Here is a 25,556-nt window from a genome sequence, read left to right on the forward strand (position 1 = left end):
GCAGACTTCAGACTGCAATCCTTGGATCTCAGCCTCCTGAGTAGCTATAATTACAGGTGTGAGCCACTGGTTTTCCCAGTGCTTTGCATTCCATGGCATGTAGTTGAACATGTCAAAACCATTTAGTAAATTTCCAGGCAACCAGTACTTTCCCCACGTACTGGTGGCCTAGCTGGACTTCTGTACTTCCGAGTTATAAATGTCCTCTTTAATCAGTGCTCCCATGAAAAGTCCTCTAATACTCTTCAGACAGTTGTGGGTTGATGTGATGAATGGAGCCCGGCTGTAGACCCATTTGCCATGACACAGGCACCATGGCTTGCCTAATGAGCCTCCATGCTGTATTTATGACCCTCATCTCTCCCTTTTCACTGAAAGCCTGGAATATTTCATAAATATTATTTTAGAGCACAATTGGCAGAATCGCTATTCCAGAAATATTTTATCAGTCATCCATTTCCCCAAAATGGCTGTCAGGAAATTCTCTCTCTCCTCTCTCTCCCTCTCTCTCTCTCTCTGTCTCTCTCTCTCTCTCTCTCTCTCTCTCTCTCTCTCACTCTCTCTCTCTCTCTCTCTCTCTCTCTCTGTCTCTCTGTCTCTCTCTGTCTCTCTCTCTCTCTCTCTCTCTCTCTCTCTCTCTCTCTCTCTCTCTCTCTCTCTTCCTCTCCCTCTCCCTCTTCCTCTTCTTCTCCCTCCCCCTCTCCCTCTCCCCCTGCTCACGTAGGGTCCTCATACATTCCAGAGGCCTGATAATATTCATGGTGAGTCTGTGGCCAGTTACCATGGACAGGAATCTGGCTCATCTGCATCAGTGAGGAAGTCTGAAACAGATTGGAAAAGCACGTGAAACCTTTGTAATTCTCCCTCCTGACCCAGTGAGACAAGAGGACCAAGTGAGAAAAGAAAAAGATACATTTGAGAAGAATTTTCTGATGTGCATAGCTTCTCTCTCATGTACTCTCTTAATGTCTAGAAGGAATAGGCTTACATCAGTGGTTTGTAGAAGAGTCTTGGAGGTGTTGAGGATGTTTATCAAGGGCCTGTGGTCACTACATAGAAAATAGGGCTGTACCTGCTCTGATTTTTGAACAAAAACCTCCAGAGACTTTTTTTTTTTTAAATTTTTTTTTTGCCAGTCCTGGGCTTGAGCTCAGGGCCTGAGCACTGTCCTTGGACTTTCTCAAGGCTAGAGCTCTACCACTTAAGCCTCAGCACCACTTCTGGCTTTTTTTTCTATATGTGGTACCGAGGAATCAAACCCAGATCTTCGTGCATGCTAGGCAAGCACTTTAACCACTAGGCCAAACTCCCAGCCCCAACCTCCAGAGACTTTATGCATGTCCAGATGCAAAAGGGAATACTAGATTTATCCCCTCATCTGATCTTCACTATGATCCTATAGATGCTGTATGGAAAAAAAGCAATAGATAGCCCCTCCTTATCCTTTTGTTGTCCTATATAACCACAGGCTGAAAATACAAAATGAAAAATTCCAGAAAGAAACAAGCTCATAAGCTTTAAGACATTTTCAATTATTTCGTTATACTTGTTTTGGGAGGTGGTGGTTTTATTTTTATTTTTGGTGCCGGTTCTAGGGCAGCACCTGGGCTCTCTTGGTGAGCTTTTTTGCTCAAGACTAGTGCTCTACCATTTCACTCTACCACTTAACTGACAGCTTCACTTTTTGGCTTTTTTTTTTTTTGTCGGTGGTGAGGCTTGAACTCTGGGCCTGGGCACTGTGCCTGAGCTCTTCAGCTCAAGTCTACCATTCTACCACTTAAGCCACAGCACCACTTCTGGTTTTCTAGAGGTTAATTGGAGAAATGAATCTCTGATCCTAGTGTGCCCAGGCTGGCTTTGAACCTTGGTCCTCAGATCTCAGCCTCCTGAGTAGCTAGGATTACAGGTGTGAGCCCCATGCCTGGCAGGAATGATAAGACTTTTTAACAATATAATTATTCTGCTTCTAGTTACTCAAGTTATTTTATTAAGATTTTTTTCCCATTGACTGGTTATTCTTGAAGACTGTCAGATTCTTCCCTTTTAATACTTTATTGTATAGAAGCCAAACACTGGTGGCTCATCCCTGTAATTCTGGCAACTCAGGTGACTGAGATCTGAGGATCCCAGTTCAAAGCCAGCCAGGACAGAAAAATCCATGAGACTCTTAGCTACAATTAACCACCAAAAAGCAGGAAGTGGAGCTGTTGCTCTAGGGATAGAGCAAAATCTTTGATGGGAATTTGATAAATCATCAACCACAGAGTTCTATCTCTTGGAATAGAGCACTGTGCCACATTCCCAGCCTTGTTACAGCATAAGAACATGATAGTTGGTTCCAAAAGGATGGCTGTCTATGGGGGCTGGCAATCTCACAGCTGACCAAGGGCTGGCATGGAGACATACGCAGGCGCATGCGCACAAAATACCCCACCCTGCAGGATGGATGGTTCTAAGAAGACAGCCCACCAGGCATTCCAGAGGGAGGGGGGTTGTCATTAGCGATAATTGCAGCAATCACACACACACTTAGCAAAGGAGCCTGCTGCTGTTGTCCTGAGCCTGTGTAATAATGAGCCCATGATTGAGCAGTGAGAGGAAAACAAGGAGGAAATGAACATGTCTGGCCTGGTTTAGAGAGCTGAGGTGTGTGTGTGTGTGTGTGTGTGTGTGTGTGTGTGTGTGTGTGTGTGCTGGGGCTGGACACTTTTCCTGAGCTTTTTTTAAGCTCAAGGCTGGCACACTATCACTTAAGCCACACCTCCACGTCTGGCTTTTTGGTGTTTAACTGGGGATGAGAATCTCATAGACTTTCCTGGCTGGATTGGTTTTGAACTGTGATCCTTAGAGTCCAGCCCCTGAGTAGCTAGGCGACCCAGGATCTCCTGCAGAAGCTAAATTCCTGGCTCATCACTCATAGAATTAGGACTGGAAAATTTCTGCATGAAGAAATATGTAAACCAGGTGCTGGTGGCCAAATCTGTATCCTAGGTACTCAGGAGGCTGAGATCAGAGGTTCACAGGTCAAAGCCAGCCTGGGCAGAAGTCTGAAACCAGAAAAAAGCCAGAAGTGGAGGCGTCATTCAAGTGGAACAGCCATAAGCCTTGAGTGAAAAAGCAAAGCAAGAGCAAAGCATGATTCAAGCGGTAGAGCAGTGGTCATAAGAGAGGGAATAAAAAAAGCTCAAGGTCCTGAGTTCAAGCCCCAGTACTCTCAGATATTTTTAAAAAGATATTCAGAAGAAATACATAAAAGAGGGAGAAATAGCTTTGGTGATGGTCTACTGAGATTTGAGCTGCTTGTTATTCAACATTATTATGGCAAAAACTCTCTGCTTCTGGTTGCTTGTGGCTCACACCTATAATCCTAGTTACTTAGGAAGCTGAAACCTGAGGACTGTGGGCCAAAGCCAATCCAGGCAGAAAAGTCTGCAACACTCATCTCCAATTATAAACAATAAAAAAGAAAATTTTTTTAAAAAAGCTCACTGCTACACAGTTGGCATTGTGGAATACTGCCTGGAATTTAGTGATGAGTAAATAAAGATTTTACTGCAAACACTGGTAAACACTGAGGAGTCATCAAAGATACACGTATCTGAAATAGGAATATTCACGATAGAGGAAACTGAATTCACAAAGGAAGACAAGGGCTTGTACGTGTGTGTGTGTGTGTGTGTGTGTGTGTGTGTGTGTGTATGTGTGTGTGTGTGCATATGAGCATACTGGTGTTTGAACTCAGGGCCTGGTTGCTGTCCCTGAGCTTTTTTTTTGCTTCAAGCTAGCACTCTACCATTTGAGCCACATTTACACTTCCAGCTTTTCAGTAGCTAATTGGAGACAAGAGACTCATGGACTTTTCTACCTGGGCTGGTTTCAAACCAGATCTGTTTCCTGAGTAATAACAGGTATGAGTCAACAGCGCCTGACAAGTTTTTAAAGGTAAAATGAAGGGAGTTATAGTGTGTTTTGGAAAAATAAATTCTTCCTTCCTTCCTTCCTTCCTTCCTTCCTTCCTTCCTCCCTCCCTCCCTCCCTCCCTCCCTCCCTTCCTGCCCTCCTTCCTTCCCTCTTTCCTCCTTTCTTCATGCTCTTTTCCTTTCTCTCCTCTCCTCTCTCCCCTCTCTCCCTCTTTTTCTCTCTCACCTCCTCTCTCTTCCTCTCTCCCTCTCCCTCTCTCCCTCTTCCTCTCTCGCCCTCTTCCTCTCTCTCCCTTACTTTGTCTATCTCCCTCTCCCTCTTTCCCATGCAAGTACTAGGTTTTGATCTTTGGGCCTTGGCTTTTTCGTTCAAGGTTGGTGCTCTATCATTTGAGCCACACCTCCACTTCTAGACTTTAACTGGTTAATTGGAGATTGAGTGTCTTGTACTTTTCTTCCCGGGCTGTGTTTGAATTGTGATCCTCTCGCGTAGCTCAGCTGTTCTTGTACTTCCCTAGAAATTAAATTACAAGTGGGGAGATACAAATTAAATTTTCTAAAGACAGATGACCACACTAGACAGAAGCTTTGATTGTTACTTTTAACTTTGGGCTGGAGGGATGACACATGAGAAAGCTCATCAGCTAAGCAAGCACGAGGTTCTGAGTTCAAACCTCAGTCAATACTGTCAAAGAAAAAACATTCAGCAAATGAATCAATAAGTAACTTGGCTTCCGTTACCTGGAAAAGAAGATGAACTCTGGACATGGTTGCTGAGTCTGATTCCAGAGCCATCCCTGGGTGTGAGCATTCATCTGTAGTTTTGTTGTTGTTGTTGTTGTTGATGATGATGATGATGATGATGATGATGATGATGATGATGATGTTCTAGTCCCAAGACTTTAACTCAGGGTCTGGGCACTGTCTCTGAGCATTTTTTGGTTCCAGAATGACATTCTACCACTTGAGTCACATCTGTACTTTCAGCTTTTTGCTGACTGGAGATAGGAGTCACACGGACTTTCTTGTCTTTGATCCTCAGATCGCATCCTCCAAAGTAGCTAGGATGCTCTGGCTTTCATCTGTATTTTTTGAAGTAGGGAGGACACCCTTAGTATCAAATGCAACTGCTGAGAAATAAAGCAGGAGTAGCTATAGCAGCAGGTAAGAGTGGTTTACAACAAAGCTGCTAAAATAGGAGTGTGTTGATTCAGTGAAGTGTTCTGATTTTCTTTCATCTTAAATTCTGAGTTTGACTCAGGACATTGCCTTCCTTTCTCAAGTTCCCAACTCTTTTTGCTTTTCTTAAAAGAAAAGAAAAAATCATACAAAGATGTTGCCTGGCTGGCGTATGAAGATAAAAGGGGGTACATATGCCACCGAGTCACAATTATCTATTTATTCTAGGATTAATCAGAGCCAGACCCAGTACAGATTAAAATGATTTGACTTCATTAGCTTAATTAGGGAGTTCCAAATTTGATTTCTGCAGCTAAATTCTTCGGCCAACCAGGGAGAACAGCTGTCACCCAGACACGTCTCCAAGGACTGTTCTCCACCGCCAAGCCTGACTCCTCTCAAGCTGACTGGCAGAGAATTCACATCCAACAAGTCTACTTCAAAGATTAGTTTCATGACAGAGCCTGCTGATCTTCTTGTTTTTACTTCATGCATGTTAAAATTCTACAGTGTAAACCTTGAAACTGGTACATGATAGAGTAGGAGAGACACTGGAACTCATAGGCACAGGCAAAAGATTCCTGAACAGAATCCCAGGGTCACAACAGATTGGAGAGAGACTCGATAAATGGGACTACCTAAAAATAAAAAGTTTCTGCATAGCCACTAAAGTAGAGAGACAGCCAACCAGCTGGGAAAAGATATTTACCAATAATACATCAGACAAATCCTTAATATCTACAGGGAACTCAAGAAACGAATCTCCCCCAAACCAAACAAAACATTCACTAAATGGGCAAGGGAACTAAAGAGAGACTTATCAAAAGAAGTGGTTAAAATGGCAGAAAAGCATATGAGAAAATGCTCATCGTCCATGGTCATAAAGGAAATGCAAGTAAAAACAACCCTAAGATACCACCTTACCCCAACACGAATGGCCAAGATTTTGAACTCAGACAATGACAGGTGCTGGTGGGGTTGTGGAGAAAAAGGAACCCTACTATACTGCTAGTGGGATTGTAAGCTAGTTCAGCCACTCTGAAAGCAGTGTGGAGGTTTCTCAAAGAACTGAAAATTGACCTTCCCTATGATCCTGCCATACCACTCCTGGGCATCTACCCTGAACATCTAACCCAGGATATGATAAGGACACCTGCTCAGCTATGTTCATCTCTGCACTATTCACAATAGCCAGGCGATGGACACAATCCAGATGCCCTACTGCAGATGAATGGATACAGAAAATGTGATATATATATATATATATATACACACACACACACACAATGGAATTCTACATAGCCAACAGACAAGATAAAATAATGGCATTTGCAGGGAAGTGGATGAATCTAGAGTAAATCCTGTTGAGTGAGACAAGTCAAGATCTAAGGAACAAAAGGCTCATGGTATCCTTAATATGTGGCTATTAGACCCAAACAGTACAAGAGCAAGGACTCAATATTGGTGTACCCAATGCTATGGGCATGGTATTGGAAATATAAACACAACTACATAGACATGAAAATCTATGACTCTATAGACATAACGTTTTATTATATAGATTGATGTGTATCTATGACATACAAACCCTCAGCCTAATTATAATTATGTTCTAAAATCTAAGTGCCAGTGATTGTATATAGAGATTCCCTTCTTGAATCTTGTTTGTTAAATACGTCATTTGAAATATGATGTAAAAATCAATGTTAATAAATTCTTTAATAAAAAAATGTCTACAGGGCTGGGAGTTTGGCCTAGTGGTTAAAGTGCTTGCCTAGCATGCATGAAGACCCGGGTTCGATTCCTCGGTACCACATATAGAAAAAAGCCGGAAGTGGTGCTGAGGCTCAACTGGTAGAGCTCTAGCCTTGAGAAAGTCCAAGGACGGTGCTCAGGCCCTGAGCTCAAGCCCAGGACTGACAAAAAAAAAAAAATGTCTACAGTGTGACAAGCCACACGAGTACAGCACAGACCTGAACACTGCACACACTGTGTATGTTGGTCCTGGGGCTTGAACTCAGGGTCTGCGCACTGGTCTTTAGCTTTTTCTGCTCAAGGCTGACTCTCGACCACTTGAGCCACATCTCTACTTCAGACTTTTTTTTGGTGGGACGAAGGGTTGGAGATTAAAAACTCATGGACCTTCCTCCCTAGGCTGGCTTTGAACCTCAGTACTTAGATTTTTAGACTCCTGTGTATAGTTAGAATGACAGGTGTGAGCTACCAGTGCCCAGATAGTCAAAGCTTATGAACTACACAATTACCATTAAACCTGTGGTCTTTGTGGTTTTGTCTACAGTTCCCACATGGGAGTGGATTATTAACCAGACGAAGCCCTTTTTTTTTCTTTGCTCTTTTTTTTTTTTGCCAGTCCTGGACCTTAAACTCAGGGCCTGGGTGCTAAACTTGGGCATTCTCAAGGCTAGAGCTCTACCACTTGAGCCACAGCACCATTTCTGGCTTTTTTCTATGTATGTGGTACTGACGAATTGAACCCTGGTCTTTGTGCATGCTAGGCATGCACTCTACCACTAGGCTAAAGTTCCAGCCCCCTCTTTTTTTTTTTTTTTAAGATTTTATTAACACTGATTTTTATATCATATTTCAAATGTCATGTTTAACAAACAAGTATTCAAGAAGGGAATCTCTATCTATACAATCACTGGCACATAGATTTTAGATAGCTTAATTAAAATTAAGCTGAGGGTTTATACGTCATAGATACATATTAATCTACATAATAAAACACTATGTCTAAAGAGTATATATCCCATCATAGAATTTTATGTCTGCAGTTATGTTTATATCTCCAAAACCATGTCTTGAGTATAACCTTGGATACCCAAATATTGAATCATCGCTCTTGTACTGTTTGGATCTAATGTCCACATATCATGGAAACCATGTGCCATTTCTCTCTTTGGTCATGACTTACCTCACTCAACATGATTGGCTCTAATTTCATCCATTTCCCAGCAAATGCCATTATTTTATCTTGTCTGGTGGCTATATAGAATTCAATTGTGTGTGTGTGTGTGTGTGTGTGTGTGTATATATATATATATATGTCAATCATATTTTCTGTATCCATTCATCTGCAGGAGGGCATCTGGATTGTTTCCATCGCCTGGCTATTGTGAATAGTGCAGAGATGAACATGGCTGAGCAGGTGTCCTTATCATATCTTGGGTTATGATGCTCAGGGTAGATGCCCAGGAGTGGAATGGCGGGATCGTAGGGAAGGTCTATTTTCAGTTTTTTAAGAAACCAGATGAGGTCCTTTTTGACCTATCTGGATGCACATATATAGTACTAGATAATTTAAAGAAATAGCTACTCATAAAATAAAATGTGTTGTCATCAGTGGAAGAATTTCAAAAGGTGCATCAGTCTAGGATTTGAGCTGCATCAAATGTCTTTGAGGCTGGGTAAATGATGGCTCAAGCCTGTAATCCTAGCTGTTTAGGACTCTGAGATCTGAAGATCATGCTTCAGAACCAGCCTGGGCAGTGAAGTCTGTGAAACACTTATCTTCAATTAACCACCAAAATGCTATAAGTGGAGCTGTGACTCAAGTGGTAGAGCACTAGGCTGAGCAAAAAAGCTCAGGGACACCATCCAGATCCTGGTTTCAAGCTCCAGGACCTGTACAAAAAAGAACGAAACAAAGGGAGAAAGAGCGAATGAAAGAAAGAAAAAAGAAAAGAAAAGAAGGGAGGAAAAGAAAAAATTGAATCTGGCTGACTTTGTAGGGCAATTTTCAGTTCTCAGCCTCCTGAGTAGCTTCAGGTATAAACCACCGACACCTGACTTGATTAAGTTTCCTTTTAATGTATTTTTTTTCTATAGTTGAGACTATACTGGATGTAGCTTTAAGACTTTCTAGCTTCACCCCCTCATTCTTGTTATCTTAAGCATTTTCCCATGTCACAAAATTTTCCTCATACAATAATCTGAAAGGAAATGTATATAATTAGCCACTGATACAAGACTTCTTTTTAGGGGAAAAAGAGGGGGAGTTGGGGAGGGAAAAAAAGATCTGGGAAGAAGCATGTCAGTTTCTTCAGGGAACTGGGAGATAGAGACTGTGAGTGAATGTACAGTTCCTTTGCAGTTTTTCCCAATTTCAAGAAACCATCAAAATCATCAAATACTTGGGGGAAACAGAAGCTATATGGAGAACAATCTGGGACACAGCTAGAAAGAAAATCCTTGGAAGGAAAACTCTTGGTCATCTAAAAACTGAGGAAAGCTAAGCACCAGTGGATTACATCTGTAATCCTAGCTACACAGAATGCTGAGATCTGAGAATCAATGTTCAAAGACAGCCTATGTAGGAAAGTCCATGAGTCTCTTGTCTCCAACAAACTACTTTTTTTTTTTGATCGGGAGAATGTGTGGAGGGGTTACAGTTACATTTGTCAGGTAGTAGGTGCATTACTTCTAGAACACTGATACTCCTATTCATGTTTTTGTCCTGTTTCCCTCTCCCACCCCCTCCCAATCATCTTGTTTTTCCCCTTCCCTTCCCTATTTCAAATAAACAAATAAAGGTATATACAAAATACCAGTTTACAAAGTCAGATACAGTAACATGAGATTAACCATAAGAGCAAAATAAGAGAAGAGAAATAAAATAGTACCCAGCTCTTGTTTCCATATCCTAGAGTTCCTTTCGTTTAGTCTTGTCCTCTGCTAGGAGACTCTTAGATGTGTACTAATTATTACAAATGAGAGAAACCATTGAGCTTATGTCCTTTGGGTCTGGCTTACTTCACTTAGTATGATTTTCTCCAAATCTTTCCATTTCCTAACGAATGGGGTAATAGTCATTTTTTTTATTACAGCATAAAATTCCATTGTGTATAAATACCACATCTTGTTGATCCACTCATCTACTGAGGAGCATCTGGCTTGGTTCCATATCTTTCCTATGGTAAATAGTGCTGCAATGAACATAATTGTGCTAGAAGCTTTAGTATGTCCTTGTTTCTAGACATTTGGGTAAATGCCAAGGAGGGGGATTGCTGGGTCATAGGGGAGCTCTAGATTTAGTCTGTTGAGGAATCATATTGCTTTCCAGAGTGGTTGAATGAGTTTACAGTCTTCAATAAATGACTTTTTTTTTCTTTTGCCAGTCCTGGGCTTGAATCCACCGCCTGAGCCTTGGGTTTTCTCAAGGCTGAGCTCTACCACTTGAACCACAGCACCACTTCTGGCTTTTTTCTATGTATGTGGTGCCAAGGAATTGAACCTGGGTCTTCATACATGCTAGCCAAGCACTCTACCACTAAGCCACACTCTCAGCCCCCAACAAACTACTTTTAGGAAGGCAGAAGGTTGAGCTGTGACTCTAGTGGTAAAGTGTTAGCCTTGAGCAAAAAAAAAAAAAAAAAATCTCATGGACAGAGCCCAGGCCCTGAGCTCAAGCCTCAGGACTGGCACCAATAAGTAAATAAATAAATAAAGTAAATATTATTTACTGGAATTATTAAGTAAATATATTATTAAGTACAAATTAAGTAAATATTATTTACTGGAATTATTATCCACTAAATAATCCAGTGGAAATAGCTTAGATACACTACAACCCATGAAAGGGTCAAGAATATCTATTATATATTTTATATAAAATATATATATCAAGAATATACATACTATATATATATATATATATATATATATATATATGGATTCAACTTAGGTGGGCACTGTATGATCAGAATCCCAGTTTTTAGAGTCCAGCTACCATGCTCCAGTACTAGGACTTGAACTCGGGGCCTAGGTAATGTCCTTGAGCTTCTCCTCTCAACCTACCACTTGAGTCACAGCCCCAATTCCAGCTTTTCACTGATTGCTTGGAGGTAAGAGTCTCATAGATTTTTCCCACCAAAGCTGGCTTTGAACGTTGATCCACAAATCTCAGCCTCCTGAGTAGCTAGGATTACTGGTATGAGCCCTAGGTGCTGCCCAGCTTGAATAGGCTTTTCTTGACTGTAAAAGGAAGACATCCTCATCTTGACTAATTGTTTTGCCTGTACTAGTGATTGAACTCAAGGCCTAGGCATTGTTGTCTTAGCAATTATTTCACTGTACCTTTCTACGTATGAATTCAATGCCAGAAGGCAAAGACACACAGGTCCCTTACCTCCCTACCCAGGAAGGGGTTACAGAAACTCTGTCAATCTCCCCACAAGTGTTGGGGGTAGAGGATGCTGCTAAGATCACAAAGACCCAGTTCCCAGTAGCCCCCTAATTACAGAGGCTCCAAGAAGGATACACTGGTTAGTTCTTCAGTTATGAATTTTTTTAAAAAGCAGGTCTGGAATTGAAATCTTTCCTGTCTGCTCTGATTTCAGAAAATATCCCAGGCCCTGCGTGATAACCCCAAAGTCACTTATAGTTCAAGCAAATATTTCTTTACTGTGTCAATCTAGGGCAGTGCACGAGACAGTGGCAGAGAGCCAGCAAGGCAGAATGGCTGAACCAGCCAGGGCAGTCCACTTGTTTCCTAGGCTATTCAGTCTCTTCAGATACCAACTTCAAAGCCAGTAAACTCAGGACTCTAAATGAGGACAGACTAACTCGAGAAATGGGGACAGGTGTTCACGGATATCCCACTTTGAAAACCCACATGGGGTATTATAATAGCGTTCTCCATCTGTCCACCCTTAGGGTTTAATCCATCCTAATCTAAGCCATAATAATTGGGTAATCAGAAAAGTCACACCAAGAAAGCCCAGGCCATAGCTTTGCTGTTCTTTTTGGCTAGAGATTTTTGGGTGTTTTTTTGTTTTTGTTTTGTTTTTTTAAGAGTGAAGTAGAGTTGACCTAGAAATTTCCTGCTCAGAGTTTCAATCTTCCACTAAATGAAAGCAGACCCTTGCAGGAAGGAAGCTTGTTTAGAAAAGCACAGTTCTCTTTCTAGGGGACAATTCAAGTCAGTGTCCCTCCGACATACAGGCTTGAGAGCAACTTGGGGCCAGATCACATGATTTCACTCTTTGCTAAAAGCTAAAATGAAAAGAAAAGGAGGGGAAAAAGCCCCATCTTTAGCTTGGCTAATGAGCTCAGTGGTGTGAGTCCAGGGAACACTCTGGGTGAACAGATTGGCTGAGATTCTGACTTGAAAAAAGAGTAGGCTTGTTGGGATGATTGGTAAAAGAAACATAAATGAAAGCTGAAGGAAAAAAAAGAAAGAAAGCTGAAGGAATATGGATGAGAGTATTAACCCAAAGTCTGTGAAGAAAATCCAGTAGGTAGTCAGGGTCCATGGCAAAATGAAACCTGGCTATTGAGGAGAAAACAGAGGGTTTTTTTTTTGTTGTTGTTGTTTTGTTTTTTTCTTTTCCAAAGGAGCAAAAATGACCTCCAAGCTACCATCCAGGCACTGGCTAGGGCAGGCATCACAGTACCCAGACTTCAGGAGTGCCGAAATGCTCCTTTGAAAAAAGGATGGATTAGTTAGGTGCACTGATGGCTCACGCCTGTAATCCTAGCTACTCAGGAGGCTGAGATCTGAGGATCAGTGCTCCACTCCATTCCTGGGAAGAACAGTCTGTAAGACTCTTATTTCCAATTAACCAGCTACAAGCTTGAAGTGAAGCTGTGGCTCAAGTGATACAGCACCAGCCTTGAATGAAGAAGCTGAGATCTGACAACCACAAAGTCAGCCTGAGCAGGAAAGTCTGGGAGACTCTTAGCTACCAAAACCAACCAAACAACAACAAAAATAGAAGTGGAGCTGTGGCTCAGGTAGTAGAGCAATAGCCTTGAGCCAAAAAAAAAAGGCAAACAAGAGCAAAAGTCCCTGAGTTCAACTTCCCTCCCCACTACTAGCACACAAAAATGAAAACAAACAAGGTAACTCCAGAGGAGTGGGGACACACACTGTTTCCCCGTTGTCTGGAGCCCTTGTGAGTGTCACTAGTACAATCACGGTGGGATCATGGGCTGGGGACTTAAATGAGGGACAAGCGTGGCCCAAAGAAGCAAGAGAGACTTCTCACGCCTCTTCACAAGCAGTGCAAGTAGCTGGGAATGGAGTGGATGATTCCAGAGACTATGACAAGGAGATGTGACAGCAGAAAGCTGCTTCCTCCAATTGCTGGAACTAAAGGGACGAAGAACCTGGACAGAATGGCCCGCATTAGCGCAACCCAGGAGAGCTCACACGTGCCATCTGTCTGCTGAGGGGGGCGCTGAACCAAGGGCTAGGTGTGATGTGGACTTTATATCCAGAAGCCCAGGGCAAAGCAGAGATTTTTTAAATGGGTACAAGAGGCAGAGGCTTAGGTAGCACATATCTCTCATGCTAGCTCCGTGGGAGGTAGAGATAGGAGGGTTGAGGATAGACCAAGTTAAAAAGTTAGCAAGCCCCTATCTCCAAAACCAAGCTGAGCATGGTAAGAGACAGCTATAATGCCAGCTAAGCAGGAGGCAGAAGCGAGAGGATCACAGTCTGAGGCTAACCCAGATAGGCCAAGAACCTATATGAAAAGGATGGAGGTGTATGTCTCAAGTGACAGATCACTTGCCTCTAAAGTATAAGGGCTTAGGCACAAGCAACTGTGAGCGTTGGCTTGGAATGACTGTGCCATTGGTGAGTGGATCACTCATACCTCTCAGCCTCATCATCTCACATTCCTACTCCTCCAGTTCTTCCTCACAGCTGTGGGCCATCTTCACACTGTCTTGCTTGCCTTCCCTGCTAGTATCTATATCTATATCTATATCTATCTATATCTACACATCTCTATTTATATCTATTAGTGCTGATTCTTTTTCTTTTTGCCAGTCCCAGGGGCTTGAGCTCAGGGCCTGAGCACTGTCCTTGGGCTATCTCGAGGCTAGAGCTCTACCACTTGAGTTATAACACCACTTCTGGCTTTTTCTTTGACTGTGGTACCGAGGAATCGAACCTGGGCCTTCATGCATGCTAGGTGAGCACTCTATCACTGGGTCAAACTCACAGCCCTTGGTGCTAATTCTTATTGCTATATTGTCATATAATTATATAAATGACACCCATTTTTATACATATTTGTATTTCATCTATGTATCTATTGGTGCCAGTCTTTGGACTTAAGCTCAGGACCTGGGTGCTATCCCAGAGCTGCTGTTGCTCAAGGCTTGCATTCTACCACTTGATCCACAGGTCTGCTTCTGGCTTTTTGGTGGTTAATTGGAGGAAAGAGTCTGATATGGGTTTTCTTGCCTGGGCTAGCTTCAAACTGATATCCTCAAATCTCAGCTTCCTGAATAGCTAGGATTGTAGCCACCTGCACCTTGCTCCCCTGCTGGCATTAGATGACTCCCACTGATGCTTGGCTGCCCTCTCATCCTGCATTTATCCATGCCCACAGCCCTGGCATTCTGACTGCTCACCCTCTGCTATTTGGCCTCATTCTGCCCTCATTTTGGCTGCCCTGAGCTTGTTTGGATTCTGGCAACTGAAGAGACCCCATCTAGTTCTGCAATCTGAGATGAGATATTTGCTCAGAGAGCTCTGGCTAAATAGAGCAGAAGCAAAGAGGATATTTGGGAGGTTTTGGTAAGTGGTAACCATGTGGTGACTTTTTTTAAAGGCCACTCTGGCTTAGAGATAGGGGATAGGAGAACAGTAGAACCACAGAAATGAACTGGGCACCAATGGGTCATGCCTGCAATCCCAACTATTCAGGAGACTGAGATCTGAAGATCATGATTTGAAGTCAGCAGACAAATCTGAGAGACTCATCTCCACCTTACCAGTGAAAAGCCAAGGTGAGGCTTAAGTGACAGAGCATTACATTTGAGTGAAATAGCTCAGAGACAGTGCCTAGGCCCTGAATTCAAGCTTTATTACCAGGAATGAAAAAGGAAGGAAGGGAGGGAGGGAAGAAAAGAAAAAGAAGGAAGGAAAGAAAAATAAGAAAGGAAGAATATAGGATGAGTAGGAAAGAGATTGATATTTGTGTATAAGCTCTCTATATAATTGAGTAGCATTTAATACTAGTATTGAACAATAAATATATGACACATATTAATGATGTGTGTGTGTTTCTCCAGATTTCTTTTCTCTGCTTATGAGCCCTCAGCTAGGATCATGAAAATAAACATCAAGATGACAAGGTCAATAGTTACCTTCAAAGTCAAAGTACCCTGACTGGCCTGTTCTCTAGGGTAGGCATTTTCTTTTTTCTAGCTCACCTGGGTGAGAGCTGGTAAAGGGAGCCCTAAGCTCCCTGTCAGCTTTTCATGCTCTACAGGATGAAGTGAGCTACAAGCCAGCCCTGGGAGGTGTTCAAGGCTAGGGCAGGAATAAAGCAGTATCTCACTAAAAGGAAAAAGAGAGAGCAGAACCCTGGACAGATCCCAAGGCTCTTCTTTGCAGTGGACCTGAGGTTTCCAAGTTACATCAACATCAGCTCGGTCTATTGTGGGTTGGGCAGTTGTTGGGGACCGAATATGGGGTCAGAGTGACCTTGGACCTGCACAATTGAGTACACAAGGAAGTAAGCTGTTATCATGATGACTTTAGGCTATGTCATTTGCTTCTCACTTAACCTACTTGAGACTTGATTGCTGTTTTGTACAAATATAACCCCTGGCAGTTTCCTGGTTTTAAGAAAAGTATTTAAGGTTGGAACTTGGGCTGCTGACTTAGGCTGTAGTCCTCCTGGCCCCTTCTTTTTCTTGTCTATTTCTTTTCCCAGTCTTCACCCCCAAAGTCAGGAATCCCGGTTCGTTGCTGGCTGGCTCCGGCAGGCAGTGACTTCTATAACTTCAATCTTTGGTCACTGGAGTCTGGGAAAAAAACCCATCAATGTCCCCAAAGCACCAGGCAACTGCTGGTTGAGCTTTCTTTGCTGAGATGTAAATTGGTGCTTGGTTGGTGGCTAGTGCTTTTGTAGCAGGCACAAGAGCCCTAATATTAAGGATGAAACATTGATTTGAAGATCATATTTAGCCCTGGTCCAGACAGATGTAAGTGTACATTTCATCCCTGCTGGGCTTGTGAAGGGAAAGACACCAGGATGCATGAAGACCATCACATATGATAAAAGGAGCAAGTGTGTGTGTGTGTGTGTGTGTGTGTGTGTGTGTGTGTGTGTGTGTGTGTGTGTACCAGTATTGGGCCTTGAACTCAGGCATGTGTCCATTTCTATAACTTTGCTAGTTAATTAGAGATAAGAGTCTTGTGGACTTTTCTACCCAGGCTAGCTTTCAACCTCAATCTTCAGATGTCAGCTTCCTGAGTAGCTGGGATTACAGCTGTGAGCCGCTCACACCCAGCTCAGGAACATTTTTTTTTTTTTTGAGGGGGGTGGGCATTGAGCTAACTAACTTGCTTTGTTGTTGTTGTATGGGTGTGATCCATGGTGAGATTCTCAGGAACAGTCAGTCTAGAGGAGGAACCAGAAGAACAGGAGTGAGTGGTAGATGGACTGTGAATTCCATAATCCCGATTTGAATGTCAGCTCGAGAGGCTGCGTTGTTGGCTCTGATCACCAACCTGCTGGGCAGTGTGGAAGCCAAGGCTGGGCTGGGGTGGGCTGGGTGAGCAGGGCGTTGTACAAGCACCTTTGCGGGAAGGGAGGGAGAGATGGTCTGGGCTGTGCGTTCTCTTGCAGCGGCGGCCGCCGGAGAGGCTCAGGTTGATTTAGAATCCGGATGACAGTGGCCTGGCTGGAGCCCAGGGCTGACGAAAGCTGCTTATCCGCCCCCCCTCCCCTTTCCCCGATCCCTCGGTTGCCATGGAGACGGGCGGGAGCCGCGGCGGCGGCGGCGGCGGCGGCGGCGGCGGCGGGGGAGGCTGACAGGGAGCGCGCGCGTCCGCGGGGGTCTGCGGAGAGCGGCGGCGGCGGCGGAGGCCGGGGGCGGGCGCGGGGTCGTGGACGGCGGCAGACATGGACTTACCTGGTGACTGTACCTCGGAAACGCCAGCTCCGGAGCAGCCCTCGGGGAAGATCAATAAAGCAGCTTTCAAATTGTTCAAGAAGAGGAAGACGGGGAGCCCCCTGCCTAGCATTTTCGGGGTGAAACACAAAGGGGATGGGAAAAGCCAGGGCCCCGCGGGGATGGTGAAGAGCAGGACGCACGACGGCTTGGCGGAGGCGGCGGCGGCGGCGGCGGAGCTGGGGAGCGGCCGGAAGGAGGAGGAGGAGGAGGAGGCAGCCCCGGAGCGGGGGGCGGCCGAGCCGGGCCAGCCGTCCCCCCCGGGGGCCCCCCGAGCCAGCTCCCCGGCCACCCCGCACCCCAGCTCGGTGGCCAAGTCCCACAGCTTCTTCTCCCTGCTGAAGAGGGGCGGCAGGCCGGACAGCGGCCGAGCCGCGGAGCCTCCCGAGGCCGGCAGAGCCGCGGCCAAACAAAAGAAGGGACTCCGAGGGATCCTGAGCAGCATGCGCTGGCACCGCAGGGACAGGCGCGCCGGCGGCGGCGGCGGCCAGGGCGCGGGGAAGGAGGCGGCCGGCGCCCCGAGCCCGGGGAGCCTCCTGCTCCTGCTGCCCGGCTCGCTCACCGCCAGCCTGGAGTGCGTCAAGGAGGAACCGCCCCGAGCCCCCGGCCGGCCCGCCAGTCCCCCCGCCGGCCGCCAGAGCCCGCCGGCCCCAGCGGGCGGGCGCGGAGCGGGCGAGGCCGTGCCCGCCGCCGTCCCCACCCCCGATGGCGCCCGGGAGCCCCGGAGCCCCGGGGGTCCTAACGACAGACACGGCCAGGCCGAGGACTCCGTGGAGGGTCCCCACCCCCGGCCCCACCCGCGCCCGCAGAAGCCCCGGACGCCCCCCGAGCCCGGAGCTGACCCGGCGCCCTCGGCTCAGGAGCCTCCCAGCACAGGTGATGTTCTGATAAAGCCTGTCCCCACGGTCGACTCGGAAGGTGGCAGTGGCCGGGCACCTGCCATCCCTGACCTTTCCTACTCTGTCGACCCACCCTCTGACCCATCGGCTGACCGTATTTGTTTGATGTTTTCTGACGTGACTTCACTGAAAAGCTTTGACTCTCTTACAGGCTGTGGAGATATTATTGCAGATCAAGAAGAAGAGGCGGACTCCAGCGGTGACAAGCACCTTCCCGGGGCCGGCAACGCCACCGCCGCCGCCACCGCCACCGCCACCGCCACCGCGCGCTCTCAAAAGAATCCCAGCGTGATCGCCTACCAAGGAGGAGGCGAGGACATGGCCAGCCCGGATGGGGTCGGGGACACCTACCTGCAGGAGTTCTGGGACATGCTTTCCCAGACGGAGGACCCGCGGGAAGCTAGGCCCCAAGACAGAGCGGCCAAGCCGGCCACGGCCCAGGAAGCCGCGCCGGCGGCACCGGAAACCTCCCAAGACGCCCGACGTGGCGAAGCCGCGAAGGACGCGTCCTCCGTGAAGCGCAGGCGACTCCACCGCATCCCCGTGGATCTCCATCCCCAGGAGAACCCCAAACGCGCCGAGAAGGAGGAGCAGTCAGAAGGGATCCCCAACAACGATGAGGGCTATTGTGACTCCACCACTCCTGGGCCGGAGGAAGACAGAGGGAGCAGCAGGAAAAAGGCCAGTGGCCCCCGGGACAGTGACAGCGGTGACGCCCTGTACGGCCTCTACCCTGAGCCGAACGGCAGCCCAGCAGCCCCTCCTGCCAGCGAGGAGAACACCTGTTTGTCCCGGTTAAAGCCTGTGGTTCCGGGCGCCATCACCTGTCCTTTGCGAACACCGGGCAGTTTGCCGAAAGACTCCAAAATCCCCATCAGCGTGAAACACCTCACAAACCTGCCAGCGAGCCACCCGGTTGGACCCCAGCAACCAGCCAGGAGTGACATGCCCAGAACAAAAATCCCGGTGTCTAAAGTGCTGGTCCGGAGGGTGGGCAATCGAGGCTTAGCGGGGACCACGCTGCGGGCAGCGGCCTGCCACGACAGCGCCAAGAAGTTGTGAGCGCTCCCGGCTGGAGACCCGGGCTGCGCCGGGCCAGGACGCGCGAGGGGCTCCCGGAGCCTGCCGAAGGATGACGTGCACACGATAGGATTACTCTTGTTTCCTAGTCCCGGGAGCCGGGAGGTCTTTGGGCAGGCTGGAAACAAGGCTGGGAGAATGACAGTGGAAAGAGGGGTGCCAGAATGATCCTCCAACCAAGATAAGTCCCTGGGAAGCCTTTTCAAGCACTGCCTCCCCTCCCCACCACTTCTTTTTAAAAACCTTTTGCTTTCCTTCCTCTTTCCTCCTTCTCACTTCAACATGGTGGAATATTCAGAAGTCATCTTTACTTTCCTTTGTTAAAAAAAATAATAGTAATTAAGACAACCAGATCTCAATAAAAGTCATACCAGAGTACTGGTGAGGGGGTGAATGGGGGGAGTGCTAGAACCAAAGGGTCGGGAGAAATCAGTACAGACCTGAGGATTATTCCCTCTCCTTCCTTCTTCCCTCACTCCTGTTTTCTTCCCTTCCTTTCTCCCCTCCCTCCATTTCTCCCCTTTCTCCCTCCCTCTCTTTCCTTTTCAGGAAAAACAAAAATAACAACCAGAAAAAAAAAAAGAAAGAAAGAAAGGACTCTTTGCTGTAATCACTGTGTGACAAATTCCTGAAAAACAGAAGGAGCCAGGTAGTACTTACCTTATTTGATTGGGAGAAAACTTTACTTTCAGTGGTTAGATATGCAAATAGGTAAAAGATCTACTATGAGGAAAATAAAAGCAAGCTTTTGGTTTGGTTGGGAGAAATAAAAGGTTCCCAGAGTAGATTTCTGTGTTTTGGAACACTCTCTAATCACCCCTCCTTGGCAACTCTCTACAGACTCTCTCCCAATAAGAAAATCAAAATCAGGGAAAAGATGTCAACTAAATGCCATTAGGTACAGTCGTTTTTCACCTTTCTAAGCTGTCACTTTCTTGTGTGAATAATGCATATTTTACAGTTTCTCCCGCTGTTAAGATTTTTATACTATTGTCAATAACCTTTTAAATCTGGTCATATAGCTACATTATGACAACTTCCCACAAACCACTGAAGTCCTTTTATATAATAGAACTGGAAGCAATGCTGGTTTGGGTTGATTGGGTTGTCTGGTTCACAAAAAGCAAGAAAATATATACATGTTGCGTTGATGCTCTAGGGAGATGGCTTGGCTTTGTCTTAGTTAAGAGTCTATTTGTCCTCCATCCTTCAATCCCTAAACCCTAGTTTGCAGAGATTGTTATTTTTGATGTTGGTTACAAAATTTTGAATCCATCTATTCAAAATGCAGTGATGGAATCCAGAATAAGGGCCACAGAATGAAAATCAATCAGAAAATACATTCCTTTTTTAAAAATGTCATTCGACTTTTGTTTTATTATCCTAAACCCATCCTACTAAGACTTTTTTCTTGAAAAGTGATAAATATATCATATATATATATATGATTAACATGCCTCAGTAGTTTAAATGATAAAGTGAAGCAGTTCCTAGAATGCTATTAATGTCTGGTGGTTAAATTATATCCTCTTTGCTATGCACTTGAGTGTATTCATCAAAAGCCAGTGCTTTTGCAGGGACTGAGTCATCATATCAAAAAGATTATTCACTATACATGTAGAGATGACTCCAACATTTCCATAACTCTCATTTTCCAGAAAGACTGTTAGTAATGAGCTGCTAGTGTGTGTGTGTGTGTGTGTGTGTGTACTGAGGTTTGAACTCAGGGCCTGGGGTACTGTCCCTGAGCTTGTTTTGCTCAAGGCTAGCATTCTATTTTGAGTGCTAGAGCTCCACTTCTGGCCTTTATTTATTTAGTTATTTGGTGTTTAATTGAAGATAAATCTGAGGGGCTTTCCTGCCCAGTCTGGCTTCAAGCCACTATCCTCAGATCTCAGCCTCCTGTGTAGCCAGGACAAGTGACATGCTTTTCTATTTTGCTTTTATAGGCTTTTTTTCCCCCATCACAAATTAAATATACTAAAGCCTATTTTAATAGTGTAAAGGAAATAGAATAAATAGACACTAGAGGAAAACAAATTTAAGCTAGTAGCTTAAATAATGTTGGTCATTTTTAAATAGCAATCCAATTAGAAAAGGAAACAGAGGTTTGCCAAATACCTATATTGCTTGTTGTCATTTCATTGTTTCAGATCCTTCATGTTATTTCAAAGCTATGTTGTAATATTTAATTCCCTTATATCTATAGAAGAGGTCTGATATGTAGAAATAGCCTTAAGGTTTCTGAACCCATTATCAAGTATTTACTCTAGCAGCTCATAGGCACTTCGACATACATCTGAATATATTAATTAATATAATTAATAGGTAAAAGACATGCAGAATTATTTCAGTTTAGAAATGTTTTGGAAGCTGTTTCTGTCCTTGAGAGAGGTTTTGAATTTGATTTGCCATCAGTACTATTAATTAGACCCAAAACACACTTTCCCCCAGCAAATGGGTCAGAGTATGTATTTTTATTTTTAGCAATTTTAGCAAAAAAATCTTTAAATCTTGTACATTTCCTGCACAAGATATATATATATATATTTCTTGCATATATAGATTCCTTGCATGTATATATGTATACACACATGCATACACACACACACACATGCACCACTCCATGGCTAAGCTTTATTTGTCCTTTTTTTTGTTTGTTTAGTTAAGTTACGAATACATGGGAAAGAAAATACTGTTGTAGTAAAAGCTGTTTCTTCTGAAGTATCAGAAGAAATGGATGAATGTCTGTATTCATGTCATTGTACCACCTTCGCTTTGCAAGGAAAAGGTTAACAAACTTTACCTTAATTTCCCATCAGTGAAGTCATTATCAAAGACTTAAATGCTTTCTTTCTAAAAATTATTTTTCCCATAGTTTTTGTGGTTTGGTTTGTTCTGCCTATATCTCCAGTAATTGCACCCCAACTAGGCAAATGAGTGTTTGTGGAAATGAATTAAATTGCCTGCTGGCTTAATGGAGAGAGTCTCAGTGGCAGAATTGGGGGGTGGCCTACTTTTTCTCCAAACAGAAGGGATTGGATTTGCTCTTTTGTGTCAAGAGTTACTTGCTGTTCTTTGTGTTTGTAAAGATATTGATTTGAATTTTCTACATTTATACATTTTTTTAAAATGCCAATTCTGGTACTGGGAGTTTGGCCTACTGGTAGAATGCTTTCCTAGCATTCATGAAGACCCGGGTTTGATTCCTTGGTACCATATACATAGAGAAAAATCTGGAAATGGTGCTGGGGCTCAAGTGGTAGAGCTCTAGCCTTGAGAAAAAGTCCAAGGACAGTGTTCAGGCCCTGAGTTCAAGCCCCATGACTGGCAAAAAAAAAAAAATAAAATAAATAAATAAATAAATAAATATGCCAATTCTGGAACTTGAACTCAGGGCCTCAGGTCCTGAGCCTTTGTGCTCAATGTTGGTGCTCTACCACTTGAGCCACAGCTCCACTGCTAGTTTTATGGTGGTGAATTAGAAGAGCCTAATGCACTTTCCTTCCTGGGAAGATTTTGACCCTCAATCCTCATATCTCAGCCTCCTGAGTAGCTAGGATTACAAGAATGAGTCACTGGTGTCTGGCTGCCAGTTTTTATTTAATGCATTATCTACAAACCTTGTGGGGATTGTTTAGCTGTTTTTTTTTTCTTTCTTTCTTTTTTTTTTTGTCAATCATGGGGCTTGAACTCTGGGCCTGGGTACTGTCCCTGAGCTCCTCAGCTCAAGGTTACCATCCTATCCTTGGAGCCACAGTGCCAGTTCTGGTTTTCTGGTGGTTAATTGGAGATAAGAGGCTCAAGGACTTTTGTGCCCGGGCTGGCTTTGAACCATGATTCTCAGATCTCAGCCTCCTGAGTAGCTAGGTTTACAGGCGTGAGCCATCATGCCCAGCTTGTTTATCTGGGTTTTTAATGGAAGGATTGGATATGAGAAAGTAATATTTTCTCAATGTGTATGACTCTCAGATTCCCAGTGGCTTAGTATCTTTTGGTTAAAAAAAAAAAAAAGAAAGAAGAAACAGCCAAAGCCAAGTCAACTGCTGCGTGGAATTCTGTCAGTTTAAGAACTAACAGAAAAGCTTGACTTTAATATCTATTACACAATATGATTTAAAACATTCTGCTTTAGTGCAGAAGTAATTTATTCTTTCCTTAGTACCCAGTGGGAGAAATTTTATTTACTACAACCTTTTATTTTTTATCTTTTATTTCTTTCTATGTTAGGCATTTGTACTTTCTTCTTGCCAAACCTTTTATTTTTATTAGTGCACATTAATTATACAATGTGAAGTATTTCATTGCATTCTTCTGTACATGTATATATTATGCTTTATCACATTAACTTCCCTACTATATAACATTTTAAATAACCAGAACAAAACAATACTATTTTACCTGCTAACAAGGAAGCCAGGTAGAAACTGAAGAACATTGTTTAGATACATTTTCCACAGAAAATTTTCTGTCTACTTAAATACAAGTATACAGTAGGTATTTAATCTAAGAATGATAACTTGCCCAATTGAAAGTTTTTATTCAGTCTCAGTAGTTCTCAAGTATTTATATTTAAATGAATATACAAATAGACTTTCCTTCACCCATGCAGTTATCAAGGCAGTCTCAAGATTTCCTTGAGCTTTTTCATTTTAATTTTTAAAAATTTTTTTTGTGTCAGCTAGCCCTGGGGCCTGAACTTTGAGTAGGGGATGGGGGGTTATCTTTTAGCTCCCCCTCCCCCTCGCTCTCTACACTTGAACAACAGCTCCACTTCTGACTCTTTTTTAGCTGGGGTGGGGGTGGGGCAGGGGGAGGAAGGATAGGTTAGTTAATTGGAGACTTTGCTGCCTGGCCTGGCTTCTAACTACAATCCTCCAGTCTCAACATCCTGAGTAGCTAGGATTTGCAGGTGTGAGCCACTGAACTCTGGCTAGCTTAAGACTTTCTGATAGTTTGAGTCTATTGCTCCTCAGAAGCTCTTCCACAGTGAGGATGACTTAAAGGAACCAGATGAAAGAAAAGTGATTATTCTCCTGCAGAAAATGATTTCAAGGGGTGACTCAGAACACCAGCTTAAAGATTATGGGAAAGCAGCTCCTTTTATAACTGAGGGTGGGGGGTGGGGAGAAAGAGAGAGAGAGCGAAGTAAAGTGATTCCAAGACCCCTTCCCCAGCTGAAATTAAGCAGGTAAGATATTTGCTTGAATTCAATGCAACACATATATGTGCTATATCTAATATTTAAGAATTTTAAAAGTCCTTTCATCTTGGGCCTCACATGCTGCTGTGCTGTGACTGAATTTTTTTTTGTAAGTACTGGTGAAACTGCTTCTACTTTGGTTTACCTTTCTAAAAGTCCTAGTAATTAGAGCAATGGTTAACATTGGTGTACCAGCCACTGATAGTAGCTGTACAAATATTTAATTTTTGTTAATATCCCTAGCAGGAAGGTAATGTCTTTTCTAGCATGACATTTTTTTCCTCACAACTGTTGCTCTGCCACTTGAGCCACACCTCCACCTCCAACTTTTGGTGGTTAAAGAGTCTTACAGACTTTTTCTTTTCTTTCTCTACCATTTGAGCCACAGCACCACTTCTGGCTTTTTCTGTGTATATGGTACCAAGGAATTGAACCCCTGTCTTTGTGCATGCTAGGCAAGCACTGTTATCACTAGGCCAAACTTCCAGCCCCTCACAGACTTTTTCTGACCAGGCTGGCTTTAAACCACAATCCTCAGATCTCAACCTCCTGAGTAGCTACGATGACAGGTGTGAGCCACCAGTCCCCTGGTACTATATCTTTTAATTCATTTCTGTTGTTATTGTTTTTCATTTGTAACTACCTTCCATCTCTGCCTCCTCTGTTTTTATCCTTCTGTTTCTTCTTTACTCTTTCTCTGGTCTCTGGGACAGGGATACAAATTATCTAGTGTGCAGTGAGTTACATATTGCTAGGAGCTGCTGAAATCCTTAACAGCTGAGATCAGAGATTTATGGTGCTCATGAGGGCAGGTTATCACCTGCCCTCCTTTCTTTTCCAGGTTCCTTCTTCATCAGAGATCAGCAGGGAATAGAAACCTCTCCTGTTTTTGTTTTTTATTTGTATGTTTGATTGTATCAGTCTTGGGGCCTGAACTCAGGGCCTGGGTGCTGTTTGCTCATGACAAGCTGAGCCACACCACTACTTCCAGTTTTCTGGTGGTTACTTGGAGATAAGAGTCTCATGGATTTTCCTGCCTGGGCTGGCTTTGAACCATGATCCTCAGATCTCAGCCTCCCGAGTAGCTAGGATTACAGACAAGAGCTAAGAGCACCTAGCACCTCTTTGTTGTCATGGTAACATTTCTTCCCAGACTGGATTTCCATCGTTTCAAATGCAATTCCTTTCTTTTCTTGCCTCAAGTCTAGACTAGACATGTTCTGGGTATTGTGTATGCATTTTAACAGGTTTTTTGAATTGTAGTAAGAACGTTTAACATGGGATCTACCCTCTCAAATTTCTTTTTTTTTTTTTATCAGTCCTGAGCATTGTCCT

At 44.1% G+C, this 25,556-nt stretch overlaps 1 protein-coding gene and 1 long non-coding RNA gene across 3 annotated transcripts; one reads left to right on the plus strand and one right to left on the minus strand.

The window, feature by feature from the left end:
* Nucleotides 1-4,063: 4,063 nt before the first annotated feature.
* LOC150057244 (uncharacterized) lies at nucleotides 4,064-18,370 on the minus strand. The gene is made up of 3 exons (XR_016537167.1): nucleotides 18,290-18,370; nucleotides 4,662-5,002; nucleotides 4,064-4,434 (listed from the first exon to the last, which is right to left on the minus strand). It is a non-coding gene; the product is annotated as an uncharacterized LOC150057244 (long non-coding RNA).
* Nucleotides 16,898-19,812, plus strand: Amer2 (APC membrane recruitment protein 2). Of its 2 annotated transcripts, XM_090342390.1 has the most exons (2): nucleotides 16,898-17,915; nucleotides 18,090-19,812. In XM_090342390.1, the coding sequence occupies exons 1-2, from the start codon at nucleotides 16,991-16,993 to the stop codon at nucleotides 18,998-19,000; spliced, it is 1,836 nt and encodes a 611-aa protein (XP_090198516.1). In that variant the 5' UTR covers nucleotides 16,898-16,990; the 3' UTR covers nucleotides 19,001-19,812. The 2 variants fall into 2 exon arrangements, with proteins under 2 accessions (XP_090198516.1, XP_090198515.1); XM_090342389.1 differs by having other exon boundaries at nucleotides 16,898-19,812.
* Nucleotides 19,813-25,556: the final 5,744 nt, after the last annotated feature.

The sequence above is a fragment of the Megascapheus bottae genome, chromosome 11 (assembly GCF_031878675.1).
Source record: "Megascapheus bottae isolate mThoBot1 chromosome 11, mThoBot2.hap1, whole genome shotgun sequence".
Lineage (NCBI taxonomy): Eukaryota > Metazoa > Chordata > Mammalia > Rodentia > Geomyidae > Megascapheus > Megascapheus bottae.

Coding starts and splice junctions, on each gene's coding strand:
- Amer2 (XM_090342389.1), top strand. CDS start 16,991: ATGGACTTACCTGGTGACTGTACCTCGGAAACGCCAGCTCCGGAGCAG.